At 38.1% G+C, this 13,406-nt stretch overlaps 3 protein-coding genes and 1 long non-coding RNA gene across 6 annotated transcripts; 2 read left to right on the top strand and 2 right to left on the bottom strand.

Moving 5' to 3' along the window:
* Nucleotides 1-19: 19 nt before the first annotated feature.
* Nucleotides 20-3,801, bottom strand: LOC106398177. Its single transcript, XM_013838769.3, has 8 exons — nt 3,364-3,801; nt 3,061-3,267; nt 2,010-2,743; nt 1,830-1,929; nt 1,540-1,599; nt 1,172-1,258; nt 974-1,081; nt 20-883 (listed from the first exon to the last, which is right to left on the bottom strand). The coding sequence occupies exons 1-8, from the start codon at nt 3,469-3,471 to the stop codon at nt 566-568; spliced, it is 1,722 nt and encodes a 573-aa protein (XP_013694223.2). The 5' UTR covers nt 3,472-3,801; the 3' UTR covers nt 20-565.
* Nucleotides 3,802-3,913: 112 nt separating this feature from the next.
* On the top strand, nt 3,914-6,059 carry LOC106399439 (DNA replication complex GINS protein PSF2). Its single transcript, XM_013839922.3, has 9 exons — nt 3,914-4,090; nt 4,511-4,581; nt 4,662-4,736; nt 4,818-4,932; nt 5,025-5,124; nt 5,229-5,259; nt 5,358-5,447; nt 5,549-5,701; nt 5,788-6,059. Exons 2-9 carry the CDS (start codon nt 4,534-4,536, stop codon nt 5,806-5,808), a joined length of 633 nt encoding a protein of 210 aa, XP_013695376.1. The 5' UTR covers nt 3,914-4,090; nt 4,511-4,533; the 3' UTR covers nt 5,809-6,059.
* Nucleotides 6,060-6,190: 131 nt separating this feature from the next.
* On the top strand, nt 6,191-10,308 carry LOC106397620 (probable sulfate transporter 4.2). Its single transcript, XM_013838237.3, has 17 exons — nt 6,191-6,697; nt 6,800-6,848; nt 6,930-7,131; nt 7,238-7,406; nt 7,513-7,578; nt 7,661-7,768; nt 7,842-7,949; nt 8,174-8,239; nt 8,381-8,441; nt 8,588-8,715; nt 8,799-8,840; nt 8,940-9,056; nt 9,201-9,252; nt 9,325-9,463; nt 9,538-9,626; nt 9,701-9,777; nt 9,866-10,308. The coding sequence occupies exons 1-17, from the start codon at nt 6,404-6,406 to the stop codon at nt 10,142-10,144; spliced, it is 2,046 nt and encodes a 681-aa protein (XP_013693691.1). The 5' UTR covers nt 6,191-6,403; the 3' UTR covers nt 10,145-10,308.
* A 782-nt stretch (nt 10,309-11,090) lies between these two features.
* On the bottom strand, nt 11,091-13,141 carry LOC106397039. Of its 3 annotated transcripts, XR_001279617.3 has the most exons (7): nt 12,694-13,099; nt 12,530-12,593; nt 12,314-12,446; nt 12,036-12,202; nt 11,823-11,905; nt 11,596-11,746; nt 11,091-11,430 (listed from the first exon to the last, which is right to left on the bottom strand). It is a non-coding gene; the product is annotated as an uncharacterized LOC106397039 (long non-coding RNA). The 3 variants fall into 3 exon arrangements; XR_002656987.2 differs by having other exon boundaries at nt 11,515-11,905; nt 12,694-13,141; XR_001279616.3 differs by having other exon boundaries at nt 11,596-11,905; nt 12,694-13,141.
* Nucleotides 13,142-13,406: the final 265 nt, after the last annotated feature.

Genomic DNA, 13,406 nt, shown 5'->3' with positions numbered 1-13,406 from the left:
GAACAAGTTACTTGAGTTCAGCTTAACCATTTTAAAAGAGTGAGACTCGCTCACAGTCACAGATGAGATTTGTCCTCTGTTTTGTTCCTCTGTTTGAGATGTGATGTCCTCAGCCTTCGGTTTGTAAATGTATATCTCGTTTATGTTATCTAGTAGTGTATGTGGAAAGGCATAACAAAACTGAATCGGTCATGTATATTATTACAGTGTGTGTATTTTTTGAGTCACACTCAAAGTATATTATTACAGTGTATGTATTTTTTGGGTCACACTCAAAGTATATTTATTTTTTTCGGTTGTACATCAATTTTTTTTTAAAAAAAATTAAAGCTTATTTGAACTGAAATAAGATAAAAGGAATGATTGATCTGAAAGTTATTCATGATATCGTGTAAATGAAGCTAAAACACTGGATTTTTATCGTAAAGTCAGAAACTGAATTTCCAAAAAATCAAATTAATCAAAATTCACAAACCCAAATTTCTCTTTGCACACACGTTGACACACACATATATAGAACAACATCATTTCGTGCTCCAAATACACCAAGTGAAGCATTTTACATCTACAAAGGCAAGAGATATCGAAACTCGTATTCATGAGGCCGCACTTCTACCAACTTGTTCAAAGACGACTCACCTTTCTTTTTCAACCACTCGACCGCTGTTTCCTTGACCTGCAAGCACCGTTGAACTGGAGGTAATTGGCTGCATATCCATTCAACTAATGACCCTTCATCTTCCGCAAAATCTCGAAAACGCTTGTGCAAGAATCTCGGAATCACAATCTTTTTCCTCCCTGAGATACCTATTGAAGCTTCTAAATACTCTGTTCTTGCTTTGATTAGTTCGTTCACCACATCTTCTGCTGTATAGACTCTCAACTGATTCATCATATGTACTTTGTTAGTTACTAATTTTGAAATAATGCTTATCAGCTTATGATCTCGTATGAAGAACAAGAGTGAACTTACTGCAGGTGAAGACCAATCTCCACGACAAAGCACGAACATTAGGTTTGGTTCTATGCATCTGAAACCGTACCGTTTCTGTAGTCTTGCTTCGTTTTCACCAGTTGAAACCTATTGGTCGGATGAAAAGAACAAAACATTTTGATAACCACTCGTAACAACTTCAAAGGACTGGATGTTTGCGTAAACATCAATACTTACAGTTTCTCTTGGTTCGCATGGACTCTGCAAGATGGATCCTTCGATATCGAGAGCAGACAGTTGCGTTCCTCCCACGTCAATTGTCGCCTTACAACACAAGTAATGTAAATAAGTACTCATTCCGTTTCTCACGCAAACTAAAAAAATAGTTACATGTTTAGTTTTGATTTTATTTAATTATTAAAATTTTATAGCATTTTTGTTTTTAGTTTAATTAAAAGCAAAAAAAAAAATTATAAAAACTGCGCTAGAATCATAAAACAACACTTAGTTTTGTAACAAAAAAAAATATTTTACAACAACAATTAATTTGAAACCGAAGAAGTATGAGAAGTTAAAAATGAATTTTTTTGTGATGTATTTATTACCATTTTTAGAATGGTCAGTAGTTTCTCCTTTGATGAAGGTAATCCATGTTCTAGAAATCCCTGCAAAACAAATTAGGGTTTTTAAAACACTTGACTTTGTTTCAACAAAAAATGCATGTGTTGGTAACCTAGTGGTAATGAAAGTGGTTGGTTTCATTGTGCTCTGAGCTCAAACCATTTTTGCTATGGGAAAGATTATGGGTATAAAGTCCGAAACTTCCATGTTAACAAAGAAAATATTGTACCAAAAAAACAAAGAAAATAAGCATGTTTAGAGTGAAGCAAGTTACACTCATGACGCAAGCATTGTAGGTATTGATCCAGAAGGCCATCTTTTTCTTGTGGTTCAAGAAACTCAAGTCAACTTTGCTCAACTTCTCCTTCAAAACCCTACAAAAGCATCTTTTATTATATACAGATTATTAAATGTTGTGACCTCAGGAGATGATTTAAGAAGGGATCTGAAGTACCTTAGATTGACAATAGAAGTTGAGCAATCAGACAAACGACTAACATCAATGGAGGTTCGAGTAATGTGGATGAAGTTCTTGTACTCTCCAATGTCTCTAAAAGAAGTCCCCATTACAACTCCATAAGGATCAAGATTCGATGCGTTCTGATCATACACCGATTTGCGTTTAAAAGAAGCGTTCTTCAAGTGTGAGAGGCTCAGCTTTGAAACCGTTCTCGACCCTTCTCGCTCACGCGATGACCTGTTGAGTTCAAGATAGATTCCCATCAAGCACTTCACCAGACCTTCTGATATTCCATTTGGTGTCGTCTCTTGCACGTTCTTCTTCTTCTCTTGCGTTCTTGATGTTCCATCATAAAAAGTTGAAGAGTGGCTTCTTGATGAGAATTCCATGGATGATCCAATTGATGCGTGAGTACCAAGACTGTTGTTTTGAATATCCTTGACAAGATGAGGATTTTCACAACTATAGGACTTGTATCTTTGTTTTAGATCGTCCGATCTCATCTTTGTAATGGCATTGTCAGCGTTGCAAGGAAGATGATTCTGCCTTAGTAGTAGTCTCTTAGGAGTCATCATCCTCTCTTCTTCTTCCTCTCCATCAAGATTGGCTTCAAGTTCTTGATTCTCTTTCCTCTCACTATGCACATCAAGTTTCAGGTCTTGGATTCGTTTCTCGAGGCAGAGTATCTCTGCCTCAACCGTCCCAAGCTCCTCTATTAGCTCTTGAACCTATACAATCTCAAAACACTTCAAAATCATGTTTTTCCGAAGTACTAGCTAAACCTCTTTAATAGTTAGGTTTAGGAGTTGTAATACCGGTGTTACGTGTTATAGAATTCCAATCTTAAAACCAAATGACAATAAATAAAATGATGCAAGTCTTTTATATGTTAATTATGTTTCATTGACACTCCCAAGGTGAAATTTATATTTTTAGACACTTTAGAGATTTAAGCTCATGGTCCATTAATGTTTATATAATCCCAATAGTTTCATTTATTCATTCAAACATTTAAACTGCAGAGTTGGTGAACAAATAAACGTGCCTGAGGAGGAAGAAGCAGTAAAGAGAGACGAGGCTGAGACATGACAGGACCACGAAGCATATCACGTAAAGCCTTGTTGAGTGCTTGCTCGTCCTCTAGCTCTCCTTGCATTTTCACTACATCCCTTTGAAGACGACGCTTTTGTTTCTTCTTTAACAAGTCTTTCTTCTCTTCTTCACTTTTATAATCATCCTTCACTTCCGCTGGCTGCAAAAATAAGAAAAAAAAAAAAAAAACAGATATATATATATGTTATGAAGAGTGAAGATTCATCAAGAATTGTACATGAGTTTTGACACTTACTTGCTGTTGCGATTCCTGGCGGTTTAGACGGCGATGATGATCAAGAAGAGCCGCTACGCTGTTTTGATCTTTGGTTTCTTCTTCCCCAAGTAAGTCTTCAAGTTTCATTTCGTCTGTGTTATGGAGTCTTGACGAAAAAGCAAACTAATCATGAGTTTAGTGAAGAAGCTTCTTACAAATGATTAAATGTTGGAAGATATGAGATCGTAAGTAACAATCGTGCCTGCAATGAAGCCTCGTGTTGATTCAACATTGGCTTGTAACTTTTTTTTTAAGATTAGGAGAAAAAGTCGTCATGACGTGAAAGCCATTAACACGAAAGAGTTTCGATACGTGTTACAGAAGTCAATTTTCAATTTAAAATATATAATGAAAGTCTTGCTATGAAGTATGAATACAACACAAACATGGCTTTTACCATATTTCATTTGACTAAAATATAAAATTAGTGGTGGTTGCCATTATAAAATTGGATCCGGTTTAAAATTTTGATTTCGGTTTGAGTCTGGTTCAATTAAAATACCGCGTCTAACAGAAACATACATGCGGAGTTCATTTCCCGCTTCACCGAGATCTGATTTCCCGCCAAAAAAAAAGAAAAAAAAAAAAAAAAGACTAGTCGAAGCTTTCTACGCCACGCCAGTGATCGAAGCCCCTCTTCTCTTCGTCGTTTACTTTGGGAAGGGATTGATCTGATCTTCCAGGAATCACACGGAATCTAACTCAGGTAATCTCGGGATCAATATCGCGATTCAGGAATAAGGCTCATCTCTCACTTTACAGCGTATCCTCTGAAATTTACGATGTTTGATCGTTAGATCACACTAGATGTTCATATTATAGATTCTTGATGCTGCTGAGATCCGAACCGGAGAATTTTGCTAGGAAAATACGGAGGAATTTCTTATGTAGACAAGTTGTTCGATTAAATGTCAACGAGGGATGACTATATTACCACTTTGAATTTTTCTCAGCTTTGTGGACAATATCTAAGTCTGTGGCAATTCTCTATTCTTGAAATTTCTTTTGTGTGTGAGTTAGGCTCATTAGTGATATGTTCTTTGAGTATCTAATGTGTGTTCGCTGCTTTGGACTTCATGTTGTATAATATCACACAGTAGTAATCTGTTTTTTTTTTTCCATTTAGGTGTGGAAACTGAGATATATCCAATGGCTGGACAGACTGATCCTCATGTCTCACTATTCTCTCCTGAAGAGGTTCTTCTTCTCTTTCCTCTTTGTTTATACTTGTTTCTTCGGTCTGCAGTGATATAATTGATTTTAGCATTTTCTACCAGGTTGAGTTTATGGCAGAGGACGAACTGGTGGAGATTGTTCCCAATATGAACATGGAGCCCCTCAATTTCATCGCTGTAATCTCTCCACAGCTTTATACAATCTTGAAACCTTGTGGTGAATTTTTGACTAACCATTAGCTTTTGAACCGGTGACAGGGGGATTTTGGCCGGTTCATTCCTCAGATTCCAATACAAGTGCCTCTGTGGCTTGCAGTGGCTCTGAAGCGTAGAGGAAAATGTACTTTCCGGCCTCCAGGGTGGTTGTCTGTTGGTACGTCAAAAGATTTCACATTTTGCAGATGAAATTTTGAATGCTTAAGCTTTTAACTGTTTCTCGTTGCTTCGTTCTTTGCGAAACTCCAGACAATTTGACTCAGGTCTTGGAAGCAGAACGGGAACCTCAGTCGAAATTTCAGGCATTACCATTTAGTTACGTGGAGATTGCTAGACTACTTTTTGATCAGTATGTAATCTTTAGACTCTACTTGTTTCGTTGCTCCCCCTCTTTGCATCTTTAGTATCTGAGAGTGATGATGAAATATTTGTAACAAATCTTACTTTTGGCAGTGCACGTGATGATATTCCAGACATGTACATGGTAAATTTAATAACATCTGTCTCTCCCATTCCAAACCCACGTGGTTAAAAGTCCTTCAAGCGTTTAGAGCTCTTCGTTATTGAAACTTTGTACTATAGGTAAGATCGCTAGTTGAGGACATTAGAGATGTGCGGCTTCACAAACTGGAGAATAACTTGGGCACATTTCTAGGTACATCTGCAGTAAAGGTAACTGTCTCTATATTGCTTCTTCTTGACGTTACCTTTTCTATCATTACATCTCAAGAGTGATTCTTATAATAAACCATATCCCTAATTCACAAACTCAGATGGAGAATGTATCGGCAATGGAAGTGAATCTAGTCCGCCCATTTGCTAGAAGAGCCTTAGAAGCGTTTTATAAGCATGACAAGCCAGAGGTTGTTGCAGACAGAAACACTAGAAGTAGCAGACAACCCCGTGAAGCTAACGATGAACCAAGGGTAAAGCCATTTACACTCCCCACTCATTTTCCTTTTTTTTCCCTTTTAAGAAAAAAATATACAAACCTCGAACTTATGTTTTACAGAGACCTCTAAGGCAACGCTAAGGAGCTTCTGTGTCCTTGCCCAAGTGAGAAAGAAGAAGTCAGGTATCTTCTGTGCCAATATTTGTGGAGCTACCCTGAGAAGTGATAGCACCAACAACATCTAGTTATGTGTCTTAAATATATGCCTTGTTTCTCTTGTTCTGTTACATACTCTTGGTATTAAGCATCTTTGCAAATTGTAGATGGAACTTATATTGTTTCATTTTCAAGTACGTGGGTTAAAACTAATGTATCGTGAGTGTTTATTTTTATTTTTGTTATTTCGAATAATAGGACATAAATATAGGAACTATTTATAAAATTTGGTTCGGTTTTTGGTTAAAACGTCCAGCCTAGTCACCAGCATCGAACAACACCTAATCACATTATGTTGCATACTTAAAATGTGGAGTCAAAGGCTTATAACAAAACAGTAAGCATAGTGATTAGTAAGACACGTTGTCATATTATATACACATACCATAATGAATGTAGCCGGCTTTGCGTCCTCATCCTTCCTCTCTGGCACTACGTTTTGCTCTCTGTTTCTTCATGCTACAATCAGTGATACGTCGCTCTTCTTCACATTTGATCTCTCTACCCCCACCCAATTCCGATGTCTTTCACCACCACCGCCTCCTCCTCTTCTTCTTCTCCGGCTATTCCTGTTAAGGTCATTCCTCTACGGCATCCCGATTCCACCTCTTCTGATGATGGTCCTCGCCGTCCATCCATTCCCTTCCATGAACTTTTCTCCGGATGGACGGCGAAGATCAAGAGTATGACGTTCTTCGACTGGTTGGATACGTTATTTCCTTGCTTCGTTTGGATTCGAAATTACCGGTGGCATCAGTACTTTAAGCTTGATCTCATGGCTGGCATCACCGTTGGTATTATGCTTGTGCCCCAGGTAATCTCTGTTTCTTAGTTTTTGTTTTTGTTTTGTTTGATTCTCTTACAAGTCTATCTTTGTTCTTCGGATAACTTTTGTTTTTTTCATGAAATTGAGCAGTCAATGTCGTATGCGAAGTTAGCTGGGCTTCAACCAATATATGGCTTATGTGAGTTCATTTTGATTCAGACCTTTTTATGAATTCATTAATGTAACAGGATAAGCTCAGTTCATTTTGTTTTGTTTGTAGACTCCTCATTCGTGCCGGTGTTTGTGTATGCCGTATTCGGCTCATCTCGCCAGCTTGCAGTTGGACCTGTAGCATTGGTCTCTCTTCTCGTCTCCAACGCTTTGGGTGGAATCGTTGATCCATCTGAAGAGCTATACACTGAGCTCGCCATTTTGTTGGCACTTCTTGTTGGAATATTTGAGTGCATCATGGGTTTTTTAAGGTATATTATAGTCTTCTCTTCACTCTTTTAGCTTACTTGTGCTTGGCATGACCTGTATGTATTCTAAGTATTAGAAACAAACCGTTTGTTTGTGTTTCCAACACAGGCTTGGATGGCTTATTCGTTTCATAAGTCACTCGGTCATTTCTGGATTTACAACTGCTTCAGCTATTGTGATTGGATTATCCCAATTGAAATACTTTCTGGGGTACAACGTTTCCCGGAGCAGCAAGATTGTCCCACTTGTTGAGAGTGTAATAGCTGGAGCTGATCAGGTGAAAGCCTTGTTCTTTTCGCCTGAGTTGACTTTAGAATACTCTGCTCTTTTGCCAACCTCCTTAGACCTCTTGTGTCTAACTTCCCCTGGGTTTCGTTTTGCAGTTTAAGTGGCCACCTTTCTTGTTGGGATCTACCATTCTGGTGATCCTCCTAGTAATGAAGCATGTGGTATGCGTCTTGTTCTTTCCTATGCTAGTTCTTGTTTTCCCTAATTACGTTTATTATGCTAAGGCATGATGTTTCGTGGCAGGGAAAAGCAAACAAGGAACTCCAGTTTATACGAGCAGCAGGGCCGCTCACAGGGCTTGCTCTTGGTACGACCATTGCGAAAGTGTTCCATTCACCTTCCATCTCACTGGTCAGATTCTTCACTGAAGCTGCATAGCTGTTTAAGTGTTTGTAGTAATTGCAAAGTTTTTAGGATGTTTCAGGTGGGAGATATACCTCAAGGCCTTCCAAAGTTTTCTTTACCAAAAAGTTTTGATCATGCAAAATTATTGCTTCCAACAGCGGCACTCATCACTGGTGTGGCCATCCTGGTGAGATATAACCTTCATACACTTCCTCCAAGTAGACATAGGCGAAATGCAACTGAACTTAACCTTAAAAATCTGTAAATTGTTGGATATGACTGAGATATAAGAGTAGTCTGACCTCTTGAGAAGCAGAAGAGAGTTTCTTGACTAGGTTCAGATGCAGTTTGTATGTTCTGACAATATGTACTGATTCGACTGATGTGCTAGTTCAACTTTTTTTAATCTAGGAATCTGTAGGTATTGCCAAAGCACTAGCAGCGAAAAACAGATACGAGTTGGATTCAAATTCAGAGGTAATAACACTAATGAATAAAGAAAATCAAGTGGTGTCCCAGTTGTTAACATAAAATGTTGTTCTGCTTGTTCTTTTGATCTCAACATCTTATGGTTGCTTTGGTTTGAGAGTTCCAATTGTTTCTCCTGTGACTTGACAGTTGTTTGGTCTTGGTGTTGCTAATATATTTGGATCATTATTTTCTGCATATCCGACTACAGGTATGTGATCTTGAATCTTGAGATGAGTAAAGCCACCAGTGACAATATGTTATGTGTTACCTTTGATAAATTCAAAAAAATGATGACTCTGACTTCTAAGCTATACCTTGAGTTTGATGATTGATTCCCTGACTATATCATTATAGGATCCTTTTCTAGGTCAGCGGTTATTAGCGAAAGCGAAGCGAAGACTGGTCTATCAGGTCTTATAACAGGGATCATCATAGGATGCTCTCTACTGTTCTTGACCCCAGTGTTTAAATATATACCACAGGTAGGCTACTTCACTTAAAGTCCTTATAAATTCTGAAACTAAAATCTGGCTTCTAACTCAAGACTGTTTGTCAAAATTCACAGTGTGCTTTAGCTGCAATAGTGATCCCTGCTGTTAGTGGCTTGGTAAGTTCAAATCAACCCACCAGAACATGTATAATACTGCCTTTTGGTTACTGAGCAACTATATTCACATTTAATCTTTCTGGATGTCTACCATTTTAGGTGGACTATGAAGGGGCTATTTTCCTGTGGCGTGTGGACAAGAGAGATTTTACTCTTTGGACCATCACTAGCACCACTACTCTGTTCTTTGGAATAGAGATCGGAGTCCTCGTTGGTGTAAGTATGTTCAGATTCACTTAGTTTTACCTCTGCAGCCCATCATATATCTCTTTGTTATCGAAAGGAGTGATGATAGGATAATCTCTATGAGTTGTGCAATGAAGTAAGGACTTACAAAGGTTACAATGCTTGGCATTTCAGGTCGGTTTTTCACTTGCATTTGTTATACACGAGTCTGCAAACCCTCATATTGGTGAGTTAATGTTCTTCTTGGAATGGTATTAAGTCATCTTCTTGATTACGTTCCATTACATATGTTTGGCAGCTGTTTTGGGCCGTCTTCCAGGAACCACTGTGTACAGAAACATGAAGCAGTATCCAGAAGCGTACACTTACAATGGGATTGTGATTGTTCGAATAGACGCTCCCATATATTTTGCCAACATAAGCTACATCAAGGACAGGTGAAAGTGACATTTGGTTTCGGACATGCCTTGTATTATTATCCCACAGAGAATTAAACACAACTCTGTCGCAGGCTAAGAGAATATGAAGTAGCTTTTGATAAACACACTAATAAAGGACCCGAGGTGGAGAGGATCTACTTTCTTATCCTGGAAATGTCTCGTAAGCCCCAACTTTATCTGATCCAAAGTTCAAACCTTACATTAATGGGTATTGATAGTTTGGATGTAACGCAGCTGTCACATACATAGACTCAAGCGCCGTAGAAGCCTTGAAAGAACTGTACGAGGAATACAAAACAAGGGACATTCAGGTAATCATCATCCTTCATTTTTAGTAACTTGCTTCTTCTAATTTTGGAAAAGCCTATGTGATGATTGTGTTGGTTTTCAATGGAGCAGCTTGCGATTTCAAATCCGAACAAAGAGGTTCTCTTGACTCTAGCAAGATCAGGGATTGTGGAGCTTTTTGGCAAAGAATGGTGCTTTGTGAGAGTACACGATGCTGTCCAAGTCTGTCTTCATTACGTCGAGAGCAAGAACCAGACACCCACAAATGTTGAAGAAAGCAGCAGTTCAAGCTTATGGAGAAGGTGTAGTGCGAAAAACTCATCACATACTGAAGTTGAATCTGATTCTAAGCTTGTTTTAAAGGAGACATTGTTGTTCAACGAGAAATAGAAATTCAGCATTGCGCTTTCCTTCTCATCTTTACAAAACTTTAGGTGTATATTTTAACACGTACACCGTTATTTACAAATATTTAGAGAGAGAGAGACAAAAAGGGTCATGGTCATAAGTTGTTGAAAATTTACTATGTCATGAATGGATATTAAATCTGAGTTATTATATTTCCTCATCAACACGTGATTCTTGCGACTTATCTTTGCATAAAACAAAGCCATGCATGCATATATAGTAATTTAAGATTTAACATTGTATCAACTTTTTGTGGTTTTATTTGCATATATAGTAATTTAAGATTTAACATTGTATCAACTTTTTGTGGTTTTATTTGTTTGTTACTCTTACACGTCCTGATATTAACTGTTAACTTGTTGATGTCAGAAAAAAAAGAAAAAAAAAACTGTTACCTTGTTAATAACTAGTGGCGGAGCCCCGCGCAAGCGCGGGGATGTTGACAATCAGATGCGTCGTACGTAATACTTTGAAAATGTTATAGGAAGTGTTGTGGAGGATCTCGTCAAAGCAGGATGGACACGGTTCGTAATTCCAATGGTGAGGCTATTTTTTGGGGCAGTTTGTGTTTGGGGATGACATCTTCTGCATTGGAGGTTGAAGCACTTACATTACTTGTTGTGGTACAAATATTATATCTCAGAGGTTTTGATTCCATAGTATTTGAACGTGAATGTATTAACTTGGTGAAGATGATGAATGATCATGATTTCTTCTACAATATAACTGTTAGTGCGTATTAAATTTTGACTCCAGCTACGGTGGCCATTACATTTATACAAACCCTTTCAATATTTTTGTGTTAATATCCCACATTTGTAACTGACTCTACCAGTGTTTTTTTCATTGAGGTTAATGTGTTGTCAAAGTTACGGCACGTATGAATTTGTACTGCATGATAAAATGAAGTGCATAAGTGGACACCATAAATTCTAATACTCGTCAACCTTCCCCATAATTTAATCAAAAAGTAAATACTAACCAAGTAGGTGATAGTTTGCAGAAATTTGAAAACAATAACAAAACTCAGAAATTGAAAAACATAGCAATTTAGAAAAGTGAAAACGCAGGAAAGCTAAGTGGGGTTGACGGTTTGCTGGACTTTTACCAATCACTAAAGGAGGCGCTTGCGACTCTTGTCTTTCTCAACCAAGCTTGGCTGATTCGCTTCATCAACTTCCTTGGCGTTGCTGGGAGAATCCCCAATCACGCTAGCAGATGATGGTGCTTGTTCTGCTTAGAGATCCCCCCAAGAGCCTTTTCACCCTCTGGTTTATGTAAGAAAAAAAATACGGTCAAGGTTTTATTGCTATTAACACTGTTAAATCAAGTTAAAGGTAAGATGAGACAACCTCGGTCATGTGGAATACGTATTGATTACCAGCTAGAAGCAGGAGGATTAGAAAAAGGCCAGTTTGTTGATATATATATACCTGATCGATGCAAGCTACTCGTAGCTCGGTTCCAGCTACTTGATCAACCTTTTCATCGACATATTCATTGGCTTCGTATGTAACAGAGCCCAAATGGTCAGCTGTATTTACCAGAGCCTTTATCGCATAATCTTTTTGTGTACCCACGACTCTGCATACACACGTATAAGCTTTGCAAATAAATAAAAAAGTCTAATAACAATTAAGAAGAATAAAGTTTCACTGACGATTGTGTGTCTCCATCGTTTGTGTAGGATAGTTCGAAGTACTTAACTGCTGAATACAGCCGTGTTCTCAGATTCTTCAGATCCTGTAAAACAAAGATGTCATACTAATAAACCTCTTCTCGTTGATAATTCGTTGAAACATGGAAAGAATTTAGCGTTGATCAGTCACAAGACTTGTGAAGATTACTCAGTTTCAAGATTTTTGAATATTACCTTAAGAAAATAGCAGACTCTGTTGCATAGAGGTGTCATTGTAGTTTGAGCCTTCTCGAGGCATGTGCATTGTAGCCGCTGCACTTATTTTGATTCAAAGGTTAACTAACAATGGAGTCTTCAAGGCACAGAGGAAGGTTTGGACCTTCAACGCCAGTATGCTGTTTCTGGTTAATAATGGGCGTGTAACATAATGTAGAAAATTAAATGCAAATAAAATACATCGGTTTCCCTGAAGAACAAAAAAAACTTGAGAATTTGAATAAGATCAAACTCACATGATCCATCTGCCGTGTTGCTTGTGGTCTTGCTCAAATCACTGTAATAACTCTCTAGGAAGATGGACTTTTTCTTGGCGGGATCGGGAATAGAAAGCCAGACCTTTTGTCTAAATGACGATGGGATCCTTTCCTAATCAACATATTCAATGTGATCGCATTAGTAAAGATGGAGAAATGATTGCAATGGAGAATTGGGGTGCATGAGATACGTACCCGAAGAGGAGGAAGAGCAAGCAAACTAATCCCACATTACCCGAGAGAGTAACATGTCAACCAACTGCAAGCAACATTCATACACGACATATGAGACATGAACTTCAATTTAATTGAGAATATATTCTCATTAGTTAGTCCAGTTGATCGTTTTTAGTTCTTACCATTCGTAGGTCCTCGAGATCCAACGGAGAAGACAAGCAACAATAAACTGGCCAGATTTTCGGAGGCGGAGAGCGTCAAAAGTGGAGTGCGAAACAACAGCATCGGAGGAAGAAATTTTTGAGAATCTTTCTACGCTTTTAAAAATTGATAAACTAACAGAGTTGATGAACATCCATCGCACTCTCAACCCATCATATTTATAGATTTGAGATGAAGGAAATGGATTTGTCGATATGGAATCTGGATCCAATGCGATTAACAATTATGGAGAATTAAGACAAAAACATTGAACAATAGGGAAGGTGAAGAGATAACGAAAGGGTAGGCGAAGAGATGAGGCTACAAAAGCCGGAGACGGCAAGGTCAAGTTCTGGAAGAGAGGATAACTTGGAAACCCGCAAAGTTTGACTATTTTATCATCAGACCAAACCCATTATCCAAACAGAGTAAACCGGATATTAAATGGACCCCACAGTCTTTATGAAATGTATACTTGGACAGCTTTAGGAGAGGCAAAAGTGCCTCATTATATATACTAGAGGCGGTCCCGGGCTACGCCCGGGTTGTTTTGTATGATATTATTTTAATCACCCAATAGGTAACTATATTGTCTGCCAAATTATTCGTATAGTGTTAATAAAACGGAGTATTTGGAAGGAAATCAGTGCTTAAGATTTGACTACAGTGTCATACGTTAATTGAAGGAGATATC

This window comes from Brassica napus, chromosome C3, assembly GCF_020379485.1.
Source record: "Brassica napus cultivar Da-Ae chromosome C3, Da-Ae, whole genome shotgun sequence".
Taxonomy (NCBI): Eukaryota; Viridiplantae; Streptophyta; class Magnoliopsida; order Brassicales; family Brassicaceae; genus Brassica; species Brassica napus.
Note: the sequence above shows the minus strand (reverse complement) of the source record. Positions and strands in the feature narration are given on the sequence as shown.

Excerpts from the sequence above, each read along its gene's own strand:
- LOC106398177 (XM_013838769.3), bottom strand. The coding sequence starts at position 3,471 with ATGAAACTTGAAGACTTACTTGGGGAAGAAGAAACCAAAGATCAAAAC. Across the intron at positions 2,744-3,060 it reads TACTGCTTCTTCCTCCTCAG|GTTCAAGAGCTAATAGAGGA; the intron begins GCACGTTTATTT and ends GAGATTGTATAG. Across the intron at positions 1,259-1,539 it reads TACTGACCATTCTAAAAATG|GCGACAATTGACGTGGGAGG; the intron begins GTAATAAATACA and ends TTGTGTTGTAAG.
- LOC106399439 (XM_013839922.3), top strand. The coding sequence starts at position 4,534 with ATGGCTGGACAGACTGATCCTCATGTCTCACTATTCTCTCCTGAAGAG. Across the intron at positions 5,125-5,228 it reads GCTAGACTACTTTTTGATCA|TGCACGTGATGATATTCCAG; the intron begins GTATGTAATCTT and ends TACTTTTGGCAG. Across the intron at positions 5,448-5,548 it reads TAGGTACATCTGCAGTAAAG|ATGGAGAATGTATCGGCAAT; the intron begins GTAACTGTCTCT and ends TCACAAACTCAG.
- LOC106397620 (XM_013838237.3), top strand. The coding sequence starts at position 6,404 with ATGTCTTTCACCACCACCGCCTCCTCCTCTTCTTCTTCTCCGGCTATT. Across the intron at positions 8,240-8,380 it reads AGTTGGATTCAAATTCAGAG|TTGTTTGGTCTTGGTGTTGC; the intron begins GTAATAACACTA and ends GTGACTTGACAG. Across the intron at positions 9,057-9,200 it reads AGATCGGAGTCCTCGTTGGT|GTCGGTTTTTCACTTGCATT; the intron begins GTAAGTATGTTC and ends TTGGCATTTCAG.